The sequence below is a fragment of the Somniosus microcephalus genome, chromosome 9, assembly GCF_052327205.1.
Source record: "Somniosus microcephalus isolate GS21.2 chromosome 9, FLI_Smic_1.0, whole genome shotgun sequence".
NCBI classification, from domain to species: Eukaryota; Metazoa; Chordata; class Chondrichthyes; order Squaliformes; family Somniosidae; genus Somniosus; species Somniosus microcephalus.
Genome location: NC_140995.1, coordinates 114,226,584 through 114,239,499, shown reverse-complemented (window position 1 = coordinate 114,239,499; position 12,916 = coordinate 114,226,584). Strand labels below are relative to the sequence as shown.

Below are 12,916 nucleotides of genomic sequence, written 5' to 3'. Positions count from 1 at the left end.
CCAGTGACACCCACATCTGGGGAATGAATTACAACATTTTATAAATATATTAATTGAACTTGTTAAATGGAGGAAGGAGACAAAGTACGAACAGTACAAGGGAACCTAAAAATAAGTCAAAGGAAGGAACTTAGTGGATTTAATAGAAGTAAAAGAAATGGTATTGGGGAAAATAACGCGATTTAAAATAAACTAATCTCCAGATCAAGATGGTTTTCCCGCCAGAGAATTAAAAGAGTCAGGCGAGGAATTTGCAGATGCTTGAGTCACGCTGGGTGGGCTTAACAAGTCCAATCAACAGAGATTCATTTCAGAGGCCGGGATGGAGCCAGCAGCGGAGTCGGGACCCGGCACCAACATCGCCAGCCACGGACCCGCTGAGGTTCGTAAAATCGCGGCCTGTGTCTTTGGATTGGAAAATTGTAAATCTCACTGCAATAGTTAAGAAAGGTGTATCAGCTCTATGAAGCCTCCATTAAACTGTGGTCAGATGAAAATAATTACATTCTGTTTCAGGAAGAAAATAAGATAGATTGGCGAAAGACCAGAAGAACTGCAATGCGAACATTTGACTCTCACTGCAGCTGTACATGAGGCTCAGTTTAATGATGACGCTACAGAAACTGACCGATTTTATATGAAGGTCATTTTACTAGTCTTTATTCCCTATTTTCAATTCTCTTTTTTTCCCTCCTCCCCTGAACGAGCTGGTTTATGCTGGGGTGCAGGTTCATGGCTCCTGACCAAAGTGGTCAATCTTCATGTGTGAGGCTAAACAGTGAGAGTTAGCAAGCTATTAAACTGTGGAGGTATCAGAGTCAAGCCTATCCTAACTCGATACTCACACATGAGCAGAGCACACTGGATATCAACCAGTAATGAGAGCTTGCCTGAATTTCCACCTGACTAGTTTGGGGGTGCTGAGGCATGCTGATTTAACCTTGCTTCTGCCTCAGCCTTGTTAAGGTAACTCAGCACCGAACAAGGATCAAGCCCAGGACTTTCTGGTGTATGCGCTCAGGAACACACAGGGCAGGCAGTGTGTTCACTGGCTGACCCATGCGGAGAATTTCTATTGTTATTTACTTACGCTTTGCTTCAAAATGGCATTTTCTGAAAGATTTTTTTTACAAAATTGGTGTGAAAACCGAACTGGGCGCTGAATCCCAAATGAAACTGCTACATAGAGTGCAGCGATATTTCCCATTAGCTCCTGTAGCTTCTCTTGAATTTACGAATGCCCTAGATCCAGTCACCGTTGAGTTGAGTTTCACCACTGTGAGGTTGAGCATCTTGTGATAATGGAGTACCTCAGCTCAGTGGGAGAAACAAAATGAGCGCTCTGCCTAAACAAAGAGTGGTAATGAAGCACTGAAGTGTGACAAAGAGCCAGGTTTGCCACCCTGCCCTCTTAGAACTCATGGAGACAGAAATGGAATTGAGGGATTCGGAGGCAAAATGGACAGGAAATGTAAATCAACTGCCAGCAGATGTGCTAGCTCCAGGGGGGAGACTCAGCTCTCCGTCCTGAAGGTGATGCACATGACCGATAAAATCAAAGTCATTCCAACAGTAGGGGTATCATTCTGGGTAAATTGTTACTCGCGAATCACTGAAACTGCACCAAGCAACAAACTCAGATATAGATTCTTTTTAAATGGGTTGTGGGGGGGATGCATTTAATTAGTACATATAAAAAACAGCTGTTTAAAAATAAATACTACCAAACCTTGCCTACTGTAATAAGATATATAGGCCTAGAAATTGAGTGCCCTTAGCACCGATTTTGCGGCGCTAGAGGGCCTAGCGCTGCAATTGGCGCCGGCGCCGAAATTGCCTGGGGCCCTTCTGCCGCGGTAGACCGGTAGCGCTGCGCCGGCACCGATGACGTCATCGGTGTGCGCAGCGTCCCGGTTGCCATGCCGACGGGCCCCAGCGCCGAAATTCAGTTGCGGCCGCCTCGCCCGTGGCAGCCGCAACTAAGACTCTGGCAACAGAGTCTTACAAGTCTTTGCGCCGGCGCATTAAAGGCCCCGCGGCGGCCGGCCGCTTTCCCGCCGGCCGCCTGGGCGCAGCTCCCTCCCCGGACTTCCCCCCCCCCCCCCCCCGGAACAGAAGCAAGCCCGGCACTTGTCCGAGGTGCCGGGCTCATTTTTAAAAAGATTTTCGTGGGCCGCGGCCGGGTGCAGGCAGCTCCTCCTTAAGGGAAGGAGGAGGCCTGCACTTCCCGAGCCTGCCGCACCGCATCGGGTGCCGCAGCGCCGGAATTGCGGCGCGAAACGGCAGTTAGCGCCGATTTACCGCCTCAAAGACTCTTCAGTAGCGCCGGCAGCCGTTTGGGCGCGGCCCTGCTGAATTTTTGGCGCGCGCAGGGGGACTTAGCGCCGGCACTAACTTCCGGCGCTAAAGCCCTGGCTAAGCCAAAACTCAATTTCTAGGCCATAGACTCAAAGAACCGTCGGCATTTCCAGAATCGTGCTGATCATTTCAGAAAACCATCTTTTAAAAAAAATGAACACTACCAGTTACATTCAGCGGTATTCAGAGTAATTACAGCTATTCACAATATATATTAATGATCTCGATGAGGGAACTAGACGTAATATCTCCAAGTTTGCAGATGACGCAAAGCTGGGTGGGCATGTGTGCTGTGAGGAGGATGCTGAGAAACTCCAGTATGATATGGACAGGTTGGATGATTGGGCAGATGCATGGCAGATACAGTATAATATGGATAAATGCGAGGTTATCCACTTTGGTGGCAAAAACAGGAAGGCAGATTATTATCTGAACGGTAATACATTGGGAGAAGGGGAAATGCAACGAGACCTGGGTGCCCTTGTGCACCAGTCGCTGAAGGTAAGCATGCAGGAGCAGCAGGCGGTTAAGAAGGCAAATGGTATGTTGGCCTTCGTAGCGAGAGGGTTTGAGTACAGGAACAAGGTTGTACAGGGCATTGGTGAGACCACACCTTGAGTATTGCGTGCAGTTTTGGTTGCCTTATCTGAGGAAGGATGTTCTTGCCATGGAGGGAGTGCAGTGAAGATTCACCAGACTAATACCTGGGATGGCAGGAATAACGTATGAGGAGAGATTGGGTTGATTGGGCTTATACTCGCTGGAGTTTAGAAGAATGAGAGGGGATCTCATTGAAACTTATAAAATTCTAACAGAACTAGACAGACTAGATGCAGGAAGGATGTTCCCGATGGCGGGGGAGTCCAGAACCAGGGGTCACAGTCTAAAGATAAGGGGTAAGCCAATTAGGACAGAGATGAGGAGGAATTTCTTCACCCAGAGAGTGGTGAACCTGTGGAATTCTCTACCACAGAAGGCAGTTGAGGCCAATTCATTAAATATATTCAAGAAGGAGTATATTTCTTAAGGCTAAAGGGATCAAGGGATATGGGGAGAAGGCAGGGACAGGGTACTGAGTTTGAATGATCAACCATGATCTCATTGAATGGCAGAGCAGGCTCGAGGGGCCGAATGGCCTACTCCTGCTCCTATCTTCTATGTTTCTAGGAGGAATTGAATCCGAGGCTCTTTATTAAATCAGCTAAAGCACCATTTTCCAGGCAAAAGAGCCTGTAACTGAGACTATAACTAAGAATGACAGGATCGATTGACAGCTGCAGCGTTGTACAGATTGAGCACCCAAATAAAAGAGTTCCAGAATCCGGAATGTTCGGGAATCCGGACTCAGGGATGATTGGTGCCAGTCATCCAGAATCCGTAAAATGTTCCGGAATCCAGAACTCCGGATTTTGGACGCTCAATCTGTACTTCAAAAAGCCATTAACTTTTGTTGTCTTTTTTTGAAAAATCCTATGAAAAATGCGAGTGATGCAATAAAACTTCAGTGTTGTGTTTAATCCTCCTTAATCTGCACTAAGTGTTTCCGCCAGGCTGCGGCCACGGCACCACGCCAACCTGGTGGCCTAGTGTGGGCCATCGGATGCTCTGCAGCGCTCGCAGCGTCCCTCCCCTTTAGCAGAAGGGGAGGGGCGGAGAAACGCGTCCGCGCTATGCGGAGCGGCCCAGGCATTGCCGGACTCGGAACGTGTTTCTGATGTCCGAAGTCCGGAAACGCCCGAGCCCAGGTTGCGATATTTCTGGACTTCGGACACCAGAGATACGTTCCGAAGTCCGGAAAACAGGAAAACCAGCTCGGCCTCGGTCCCGATGTTGCCGGATTCAGGATGCTCAATCTGTAATTCAAACCTGTAACTTTTGATTTATAGAGTCTTGCACCCCAAGGGCCCTGTCATTAACCATATACTTTGACTACACGTTAAAACTCAGCTACACTCTAACTGTGATAATTCTTTCCCAAACTGGTTTCTGTGCTTTTTCACTTTGATTTTATACTGTTTTTATCAGCAATGATTGGCACAAATGTTTGACGTGTAATGAACGAACTAACATTTATTTTCCGCCACATTTTTTTAACCATTCAAATGTTTGTGTGTGATGGTCATAGCTGGGACAAAGGATAACTAGGAACAGTGTTGCGTGTCTGCACATGCCCAGTAGATAGCTTTCACAAGAATCTACAAAATAATTCCGTGACAACCCAACATAGCTGTAATGGAGAAAAGGGACAAAAATATATTAAACTGCCTTCTTAGAACAAAACAACAAACATTAAAACAATTGAATGATGTAACCCTCGACTTGAAGACTCGTGTACTAGAAAACATACTAGCAAACCTTTCCAAGCCTTTTATTATCAGATAACCTTGCTTACATCCACAAAGATGCATGTGTAGATATTTGCAACGATGATGTGAATGACAGCTTAGTCATCATATTATAAATCTTTGAAAGCTGCACGATTAGGATGATCTCTTATGTAGAACTAATATCATGGCAGAGACTTTTACAGTAAATGGTACAAAGCCAGAGTAAATAATCAATTAACAGATCTCACCTTTGTTCGAGCTATTTGAAGGTACCCAATCAGTTTCTTTTAGGGTTCTGAATTGAACACGCTTGCTGGCCTGGCTTTCCCCATTCAGACCAATGGATTGAACTTGGATCACATATTCTGTGTCTTCCTCTAAATCCCACAGCACACATGCTCGATTTGTCGTATTCACTTCGCGGATAGACCTTTGCATCTGACCATCTTTCCTCTGCATCAAACAGTATATTGAAAAATTAGCAGATGATAAATAAGGGATAATGATTAAAGTTCAGCTCATATTTTATATATAACCTGGGCTGGCATCTCATCAGTGTATAATTTACTAAAAACTACAGCAGTCCCACAGCAAGATTTGCCAAATATTGTGGCTTTCCATGATTTCTTCCACAAGGAAGAAAGTTTTATTTTAAAGGCCATTTAGAGGTATAGCATCCCAGTTCAAGAAGTCCAAGCATGAAAGTTGAATCTAGCAAATAATCTCAAATCAACCTAATTTTCAACCTTGATACTTTCATGCATACTCCATTATTTAAGAAGGGAGGGAGGAAGAAACCATGGCCTACAAATTCAGGGGAGCCCATTTTTGGGTGCGCAGGAGGGGTGCAGGGTACGATCCCTGCAGCTGAATGGAGAGGCCTGAGACACCCCTGATATTTGGCCTTGGGCTTCATTTCCATGAAGCGGGCGAGCTGCAGAAAAAGAGGAAACTCGCCCGGCACAGCGTGTTTGACCACTGCAATGCTAGCAACAGCCCTCAGGCAGATGAGGAAGGGGGAGACCAGGGCTTAAAGGGTTAAATTATGAGGACAGGTTGCATAACTTAGCTTATATTCCCCTGAGTTTAGAAGAGTAAGGGGTGATCTAATCAAACTGCTTAAACTGATGAAGGGATTCAGTAGAGTAGGTACAGAGAAACAATTTCATCTGGTGGGGGAATCCAGAACAAAGGGGAACAATCTCAAAATTGGAGCTAGGCCATTTAGGAGTGAAATCAGGAAGCACTTTTTCCACACAAAGGGTAGTGGAAATCTAGAACTTGCTCCCCCCAAAAGGCTGTGGACATTGGGTTAATTGAAACTTTCAAGGCTCAGATCACTAGCTTTTTGTCAGGCAAAGGTATCAAGAGATATAGAGAAAAGGCAGGTAAATGGAGCTAATCAACTGTGATCTAATTGAAAGGTGGAACAGGCTCAAAGAAATTTAGGGTGCAGATACATAGGAGTCGATATTAACCCACAACCACCCACAGACGAGTGGGAGAGGGTTGTTGGGGGGTGTTAAAAATGAATAATCGTGAAATGCGACCCCAACCCGCCGCATACACGCTGTGTGGCAGCCTATGTCCTGTCTTGGAGAGGCAGGACCCTTCATTATTATACTTAAATCAGGCTCCCACATTGCAGTTGGGAGCCTGATTCAAATTTCACAGTTGCCGGCTGGGTTTCTCAGGGCTCAGGAAACGTGGCAGCTAAATGGAGACGGGAGCAGTCGGATCAAGCAGATAAGTGCTTTTTATAAAGCACTACTTGTGGGCCAGGAAGCGCAGCAATGCTTCCCCCCAACTCTTCAAGCAAGCCTTCTGCCGATCGCAGCCTCCCCTCGCTGCCGCGATCTGCCAACCGCACCCCCCACCACCCCTGTTCTTTCCCTCCCTCCATCCAGATTGCCCCTTAACAGTCCCCGGCTGTGGCCTTATGCCACTGGCTATCCTGCCTGGCAACCAGCTAGCCCATCAATCTGGCCGGCTGCTGGGCAGAAACGGAATTTAAAAAATGGTAAGCAGATCCTGCTGTTAAATTCATCGGGATCTCCACATCCCCCACACCCCGTAAATATCGAGGCCATATATCCCTAAAGGTGATTTCCTTGCAGACCCTCCTTAAAAGTCTTTTGGTCACCCCTCCAAATGTCTCCCTCTTTGGCTTGGCTTCAAATTTTTTGATAATGTCTCTGTGAAACGCCTTGGGACATTTTTCTATATTGAAGGGGCAATATAAATGCAAGTTGTTGTTTAAGTATACTGTCAAACAGTAGTCCCACGAGCAAAGAAGCACTAGCTTTGTTTGAATGACAATCAGTATCAATAATATTCCATAGCCCACATACTCTGCACTGCATGCCCTAAAAAAAAGCATGCAGGAAAATTTCTTCTGATCTCTATGGGGGGCATTTTGACTTTAAACAACAGTGTAAAATGTGCGATATAGGCTCAGACACTCATTAAACACCTGAAGTTAATGGAAATGAAAATTGGGCAGGGTGTATAACGAGAGGCCGATCTCATAATCGCCCATTTTATACGATCACCAAAAGTCAAAATTATCCCCAAGAGTCAACAATGTTATGTCCCTGTAATTCCAGTGGTTCTACCATTCTCCTGATATAACACTGGCAGAACCCCAGGAAATGCTGTAAATAGGCCTTTTCAGCCATTTTTTGCAGTTTCTCTAGGGGTTCTGCCAGTCTGTTGTCAGAGTTATTGTGGGAGACCAGTAGAATCCTCATGGAATTTCAATGCCAGTGGGAAGCTTTCCTGTAATGACTATTTCTAGAGATATTTCTGAAAAAAAGAAAATCTTCCCTCTTGTAAGAATGGGCTTTTGATGGTATTTTGAGAGATCAGGCATTGCAAGAGTTAAATGACCGCAAGCTCTTTGTTAGAACTGCTATTCTGCAGAATCCATGACTTTTGGACTGCAGGTGTGTCACAAATGGCCTTGTGCATGGCAGAATTACACTTGTTTTGCTAGAAAAGCGAGGGAACAGAACAGGGACGGCTCTGAGCTGACTCAGTCTTATCTTTTATCTGGTTCTTTTCTGTGGGAATGTGAGCCATCGAAACATAACCAACTAAATTATTTTTACTAATTCAGTATTTTACTAATTTTCAGCTTTGCTAGACCGTAGCTGAATATTAAGATTGCCAGTTTATAGTTTTTATTAAGTTAGTATAGTCTTATTAATTTGGTCTTATTTCTGTTAGAATTAGGGAAAATCATGTTCAAAACCAGACTCTAATTAGAACTCATTGTCACCAAGATGTCATTACCATGGAAACAAAAATGAAGCACATAAAAAGCTTGTGCAAAGGATAAAAAGCAGACAAGGAAGGCCCAAGGCCTGCGCTACCCACAAAACATGCCGGTCTCCTGATTGAGTAGAATGGGGGATATGAAAGATACATGATTGGACAGATCTTTCCATAGTTCTGGTTTTTGAGGTATATCCTAGTGGGTTTGGGACACTCTCGGTGTAGAAGGGTCACGAAGGGCACTGACTGGACCGGTACCGGCAGGCACGTTTGTGAGTAGAAGGAACGAGAAATGGGCCACTTCTACTACCCAAAGGACAATAACGGGCAACATAATTCTCAATTGTACTTTGTAAACTGCTGCTCGAGTACTGTAATGTTAAGTCTCACTTATGCTTAAATAAAAATCATAACTGTTACCAATATGGAGTCAGCGTCAAATCATTGAACAGACAGTCCAAAGGGACTTTTTCCTTTTTTATTACAATCTCTGTTTACAGTGTTGCTAGCACATAGCAACCAGAGAGAATTTACCCCATGGCTGTGATTTAATTGAGTAGCTGACTTGTTTAGAACTTGTTTAAATGTCTCACCCAAAACTGCAGTATTAAAAATCAGTAATAAAATATGTTTTTAAATCACCATAAAGTTTCATCAAGTAACAATAACCTAAACTATGGTCAATTGAGCAATCCTACTCCCATTGGGGAAGCCACATTTGATGAGTGCACAGGTTGGAGGGTTACAAATACTGTACCGATATAGTGTTCAATATTTAACACCACCACTCATGTAGTCTATTTTCTGAGTTGAGCTAGCTTTAGGTTTGTTACATCAGACCACCTAATAGTGGAAACGAGTTGGATGAAGAAATATGTAAGCAAATATGTGAAATGAGTAAAAGACATATGTCGATAAGACTTTAAACTAGTAAGATAGGTGAGGGATTTGGTGAAAATAATACAAATAGGAGATGAGAGTAAAGGTCAGACCAAGGTAAGGGACAAGGGTAACATAAACATTTAGGGGGTGGAATTCGATTACGCCCCGTTTGGGGCGGTAACCGAATTAGCGGCAGACATTTAGCGCTCGGCGTGGGAGTACCACCCCAGCCGTTAAATTGGGCTTACCACCCCAGCGAGGAAGCGGAGCGCTATCTCGAGTGCTCCATTTCCTCTCAGGGCGGTGTCTGGGGAACAAAGCGCGGTAGCGGCGGACGGCCACTTCGCGCAGCACTGATGCGTTTCATCGCCCCTCCCCTTCCATTAAAGGGGAGGGCCGCTGCGCACTCTGCAGGCTGTTTGACCGCCTCCACTAGCCCACTAGGGCGGCGTGGCACCGTGGACACAGCCCGGCACCGAGACGTGGTGCCGGATGACGCGATGGCAGCCATGGACCACGCCAAGGGCTGCCATGAATGGCTGACCTCCGGCACGCGCCGCGGCCGCACCTCGCTTTAATTAGCGCCCCGCCAGCAGTGTGCAGCCCAGTTTGCGACCCATGAGGCTGTCGCTGACATCGCCCGCAGCAGCCTCGCAGGGTACAGACGAATTTCTGCTGCGGGGCGCAAAGGGACCACGGCGGGCCGCTAAGGGGTCACATCGCTCAGCGAAGACGTCATCACTGGCGGTGCAACGGCCCGGAGCGCTACCGGCGGGGGCACGGCGCTACTGCCTAGCGCCTCAGTAGCGCCTCACTGAATTTCTCGGCAGGTGCTCACCCCCGGCCAGGCAATAAGCCCTTTGCGCCCCATTAGCACCCCCCCAGAGGCGCTAACGGCGCGCGCAATGGAGGCGAATTTCACCCCCTCAGGGAACAAATACAATTATAAAATGGAAGTATAAAAAATAAAGTAAAAGGAACAACTATTAAAGATGAATTAAACTGCCTGTACAGCAACGTACACAGCATCCAAAATAAAACAGGGGAACTGGGGGCATTAATCCGTAGCGAGGAACCGGATGTAGTAGGAATAACTGAAACATGGCTACATAAAGAACAGGACTGGCAACTAAATATCGCCGGTTATTGTAGTGTATGTGCTTTAAGTCAGAACTACTTTTTACAGCTCCTGTATACTGTAGTACCGGCAGTAACCACACTGGTATATAAGCTCTGCGCATGCCTCTGCACTCCAGTCTAGAGATGACCCTCCTCCAGTAAAGACCTGTTGTTTGTTTATGTACAGCATCCGTGTAATTATTTATCCACTGAACCATGGATCTAACAGTGGCGACAAGTGTTGATGCGAATCTACCTGCAACATTAAACAAAAAAAAACACAAAAAAAAATAGTCGAGTCCAGGAACACGGGCGTCGACCGCGAGCAACCGCCCAGCAGTCAGGCAGAGATCCAACTTCGCTGGGGAGGCTGTGGAGAGCCGGGCTTGGTTCCCCAGCCACAACGAGCAGTAAGAGACCGACGACAGGTCCTGAGCAGACCCTTCCCGAGCAGCGGCGGCTGGAGCCGACCGACGGCAGAGAGAAGAGAGCAGGGCGCAGCCGGGGGTTGATCACCGAGCGGCGTCATGGAAAAATACTGCAAAACCGGAGAGAGGGTAAGAAACAGCCAGGTTCTAGACCGAGCGGCGTCGACAAATATCAAGAGAAGAACGCGCAGAGCACAGCCAGGGATCACGGGCTGATCAGGGTCCGCGGGGCGAAGCAAGGGGAGATGCCATTGAGCCGCGGAGAAGCAGGGAGAGAGTGGGGGCAGCCATTGAGCCGCGGAGAAGAAGGAAGAGCGCGGGAGATGCCATTTTGCGAAGCCGCAGTGGAGAAGACGGGCGAGCGCGGGAAGGAAGGAAAGCGCGGGAGACGCCATTTTGTGCCAGCGGAGAAGAAGGGGAAGCGCGGGAGGCGCCATGGGGATAGTTAACGCACAACCAAGGATGCCGAAGAGTGGCAGTATCTCTACGTTCGACAATGAAGTCGAAGATTGGGCGACATATGTGGAACGTATTGAGGTGTACTGCAGGGCGAATGAACTGCCAGATGCTAATAAAGCACTGGTTCTGTTAAATTCCATGGGTGCAAAAACTTATGGGTTACTGCGGAATCTAATAGCCCCAGAGAAGTCGGTAAACAAGGATTTTGGAAGCATAGTAGAAATCCTACAGGACCACTTAAGCCCCACACCACTGCTGATAGCAGAACGATTTAAGTTCCATAAAAGGAACCAACACAAAGCCGAAAGCAATGCTGAGTACCTAACGGAACTGCGCAAGCTATCGATATACTGCCAGTTTGGAGCGGGACTAGCATACACGTTAAGGGACAAGTTTGTGTGTGGGCTACGAAGTGAAGGAACCCAGAAACGGCTTCTATCAGAAAAGGACCTTACGCTGGACAAAGCTTTCAATATGGCAGTATCACACGAAGCAGCCATAAGGGGCGCTGCAGAGATACAACGGAGACCGCAAGAATGCGGCACCAACGAAATGACCTATGGAACAGAGAAGTGCTATCGCTGCGGCAGAACAACACATGACCAGAAAGATTGTTGGTTCAAGGACCAAGTGTGCAGACAGTGTGGGAAAGCAGGACACATAGCAAGAGTCTGCAGGTCTGGGAAGAAAACCAACAGTAAGAAATCTCCACAGGAGAAGTACAAAAAGGTACACCAGGTGATGGTCAGCGGTTCAGACGGACAGAAAAGTGACACAGACTCCGGAAGCAAGGAGGTGGGTTGTCTGAAACTACATAATGTAACCGAAATAGAGGATCACCAGAGTATCTGGCTTACACTCAAGATAGACGGAGTCCAAGTGGAAATGGAATTGGACACAGGGTCAGCTCTAACAGTCATAAATCAAAGAGACTACAAGCGGCTATTTTCACACATACCCTTGAAAGCTACAGAGATTGTCTTGAAGACGTATACGGGGCAAAAAGTCTACCCCAAAGGAAAAATAAGGGTGAAAGTGACATATAAAGGTCAGGAAATACCTAAAATGGATATATATGTATTGCCAAATGGGGGGCCACCACTGCTAGGACGTGAGTGGATCCGGAAGATACATTTAGATTGGCATTCCATACAGGCACTGAAGGTGGAGGCCAAAAAGGATGACGACGTCACACCTGGACGACTGTCAAAAATGCGAACTGACGCAAAAGAAGTGTTCCAGGAGGGACTCGGAACACTAAAAGGAATAACAGCAACAATGAAAATAGAGGATAATGCAAGCCCAAAGTTTCTGAAGGCCAGACCAGTGCCTTATGCGATCAGACCAGCGGTTGAAGCAGAGCTGGAAGGGTTGGAACGTTCAGGAGTACTGTCCAAAGTGGACTGGAGCGAGTGGGCTACACCCAACGTCCCTGTAATGAAGAGGTCGTTGAGTAATACGCCTGGGGAACCAAAGAAGATCCGCATCTGTGGGGATTTTAAGGTGACAGTGAACCCAGTCCTTCACACGGTGCAATATCCGCTTCCACGAATTGAGGATATTTTCGCCTCGCTATCTGGTGGTAAATGCTTCACTAAAATTGATCTAGCCCAGGCGTACTTGCAAATGGAGGTAGAAGAAGCTTCGAAACATTACCTTACGATCAACACCCATAAAGGTCTCTATCAATACAACCGGCTGGTGTTTGGAGTAGTCTCGGCTCCGGCTATCTGGCAAAGGGTGATGGATCAGGTCCTGCAAGGGTTTCCAGGGACCCAGTGTTATTTGGATGACATCTTGGTCACGGACGAAAATGACGGTGATCACCTCGCTAACTTGGAGAAGGTGCTCACCAGATTAAAGAAATATGGGCTACGAGCTAATCGCCATAAGTGCGAGTTTTTCCAGAAACAGATCTCGTATTGCGGCCACGTCATCGATGAAGAGGGGTTACATAAGTCCCCTGACAAGATTGAGGCAGTAGTCAAGGCTCCAGCACCGGAAAATGTGTCACAACTGAGGTCGTTCCTCAGGCTGGTAAACTATTACCACAAGTTCTTACCAAAT

General features: G+C 46.8%; 1 protein-coding gene across 1 annotated transcript in view; it reads right to left on the bottom strand.

The window, feature by feature from the left end:
• The window catches only part of LOC147112608 (fibronectin type III domain-containing protein 4-like), a 347,906-nt gene that overhangs the window by 165,201 nt on the left and 169,789 nt on the right, over positions 1-12,916 (bottom strand). The window contains exon 3 of the mRNA XM_085997029.1: positions 4,934-5,138. Within this exon, the coding sequence (XP_085853155.1) occupies positions 4,934-5,138 (205 nt within the window). The remainder of the gene's footprint in view (positions 1-4,933; positions 5,139-12,916) is intronic.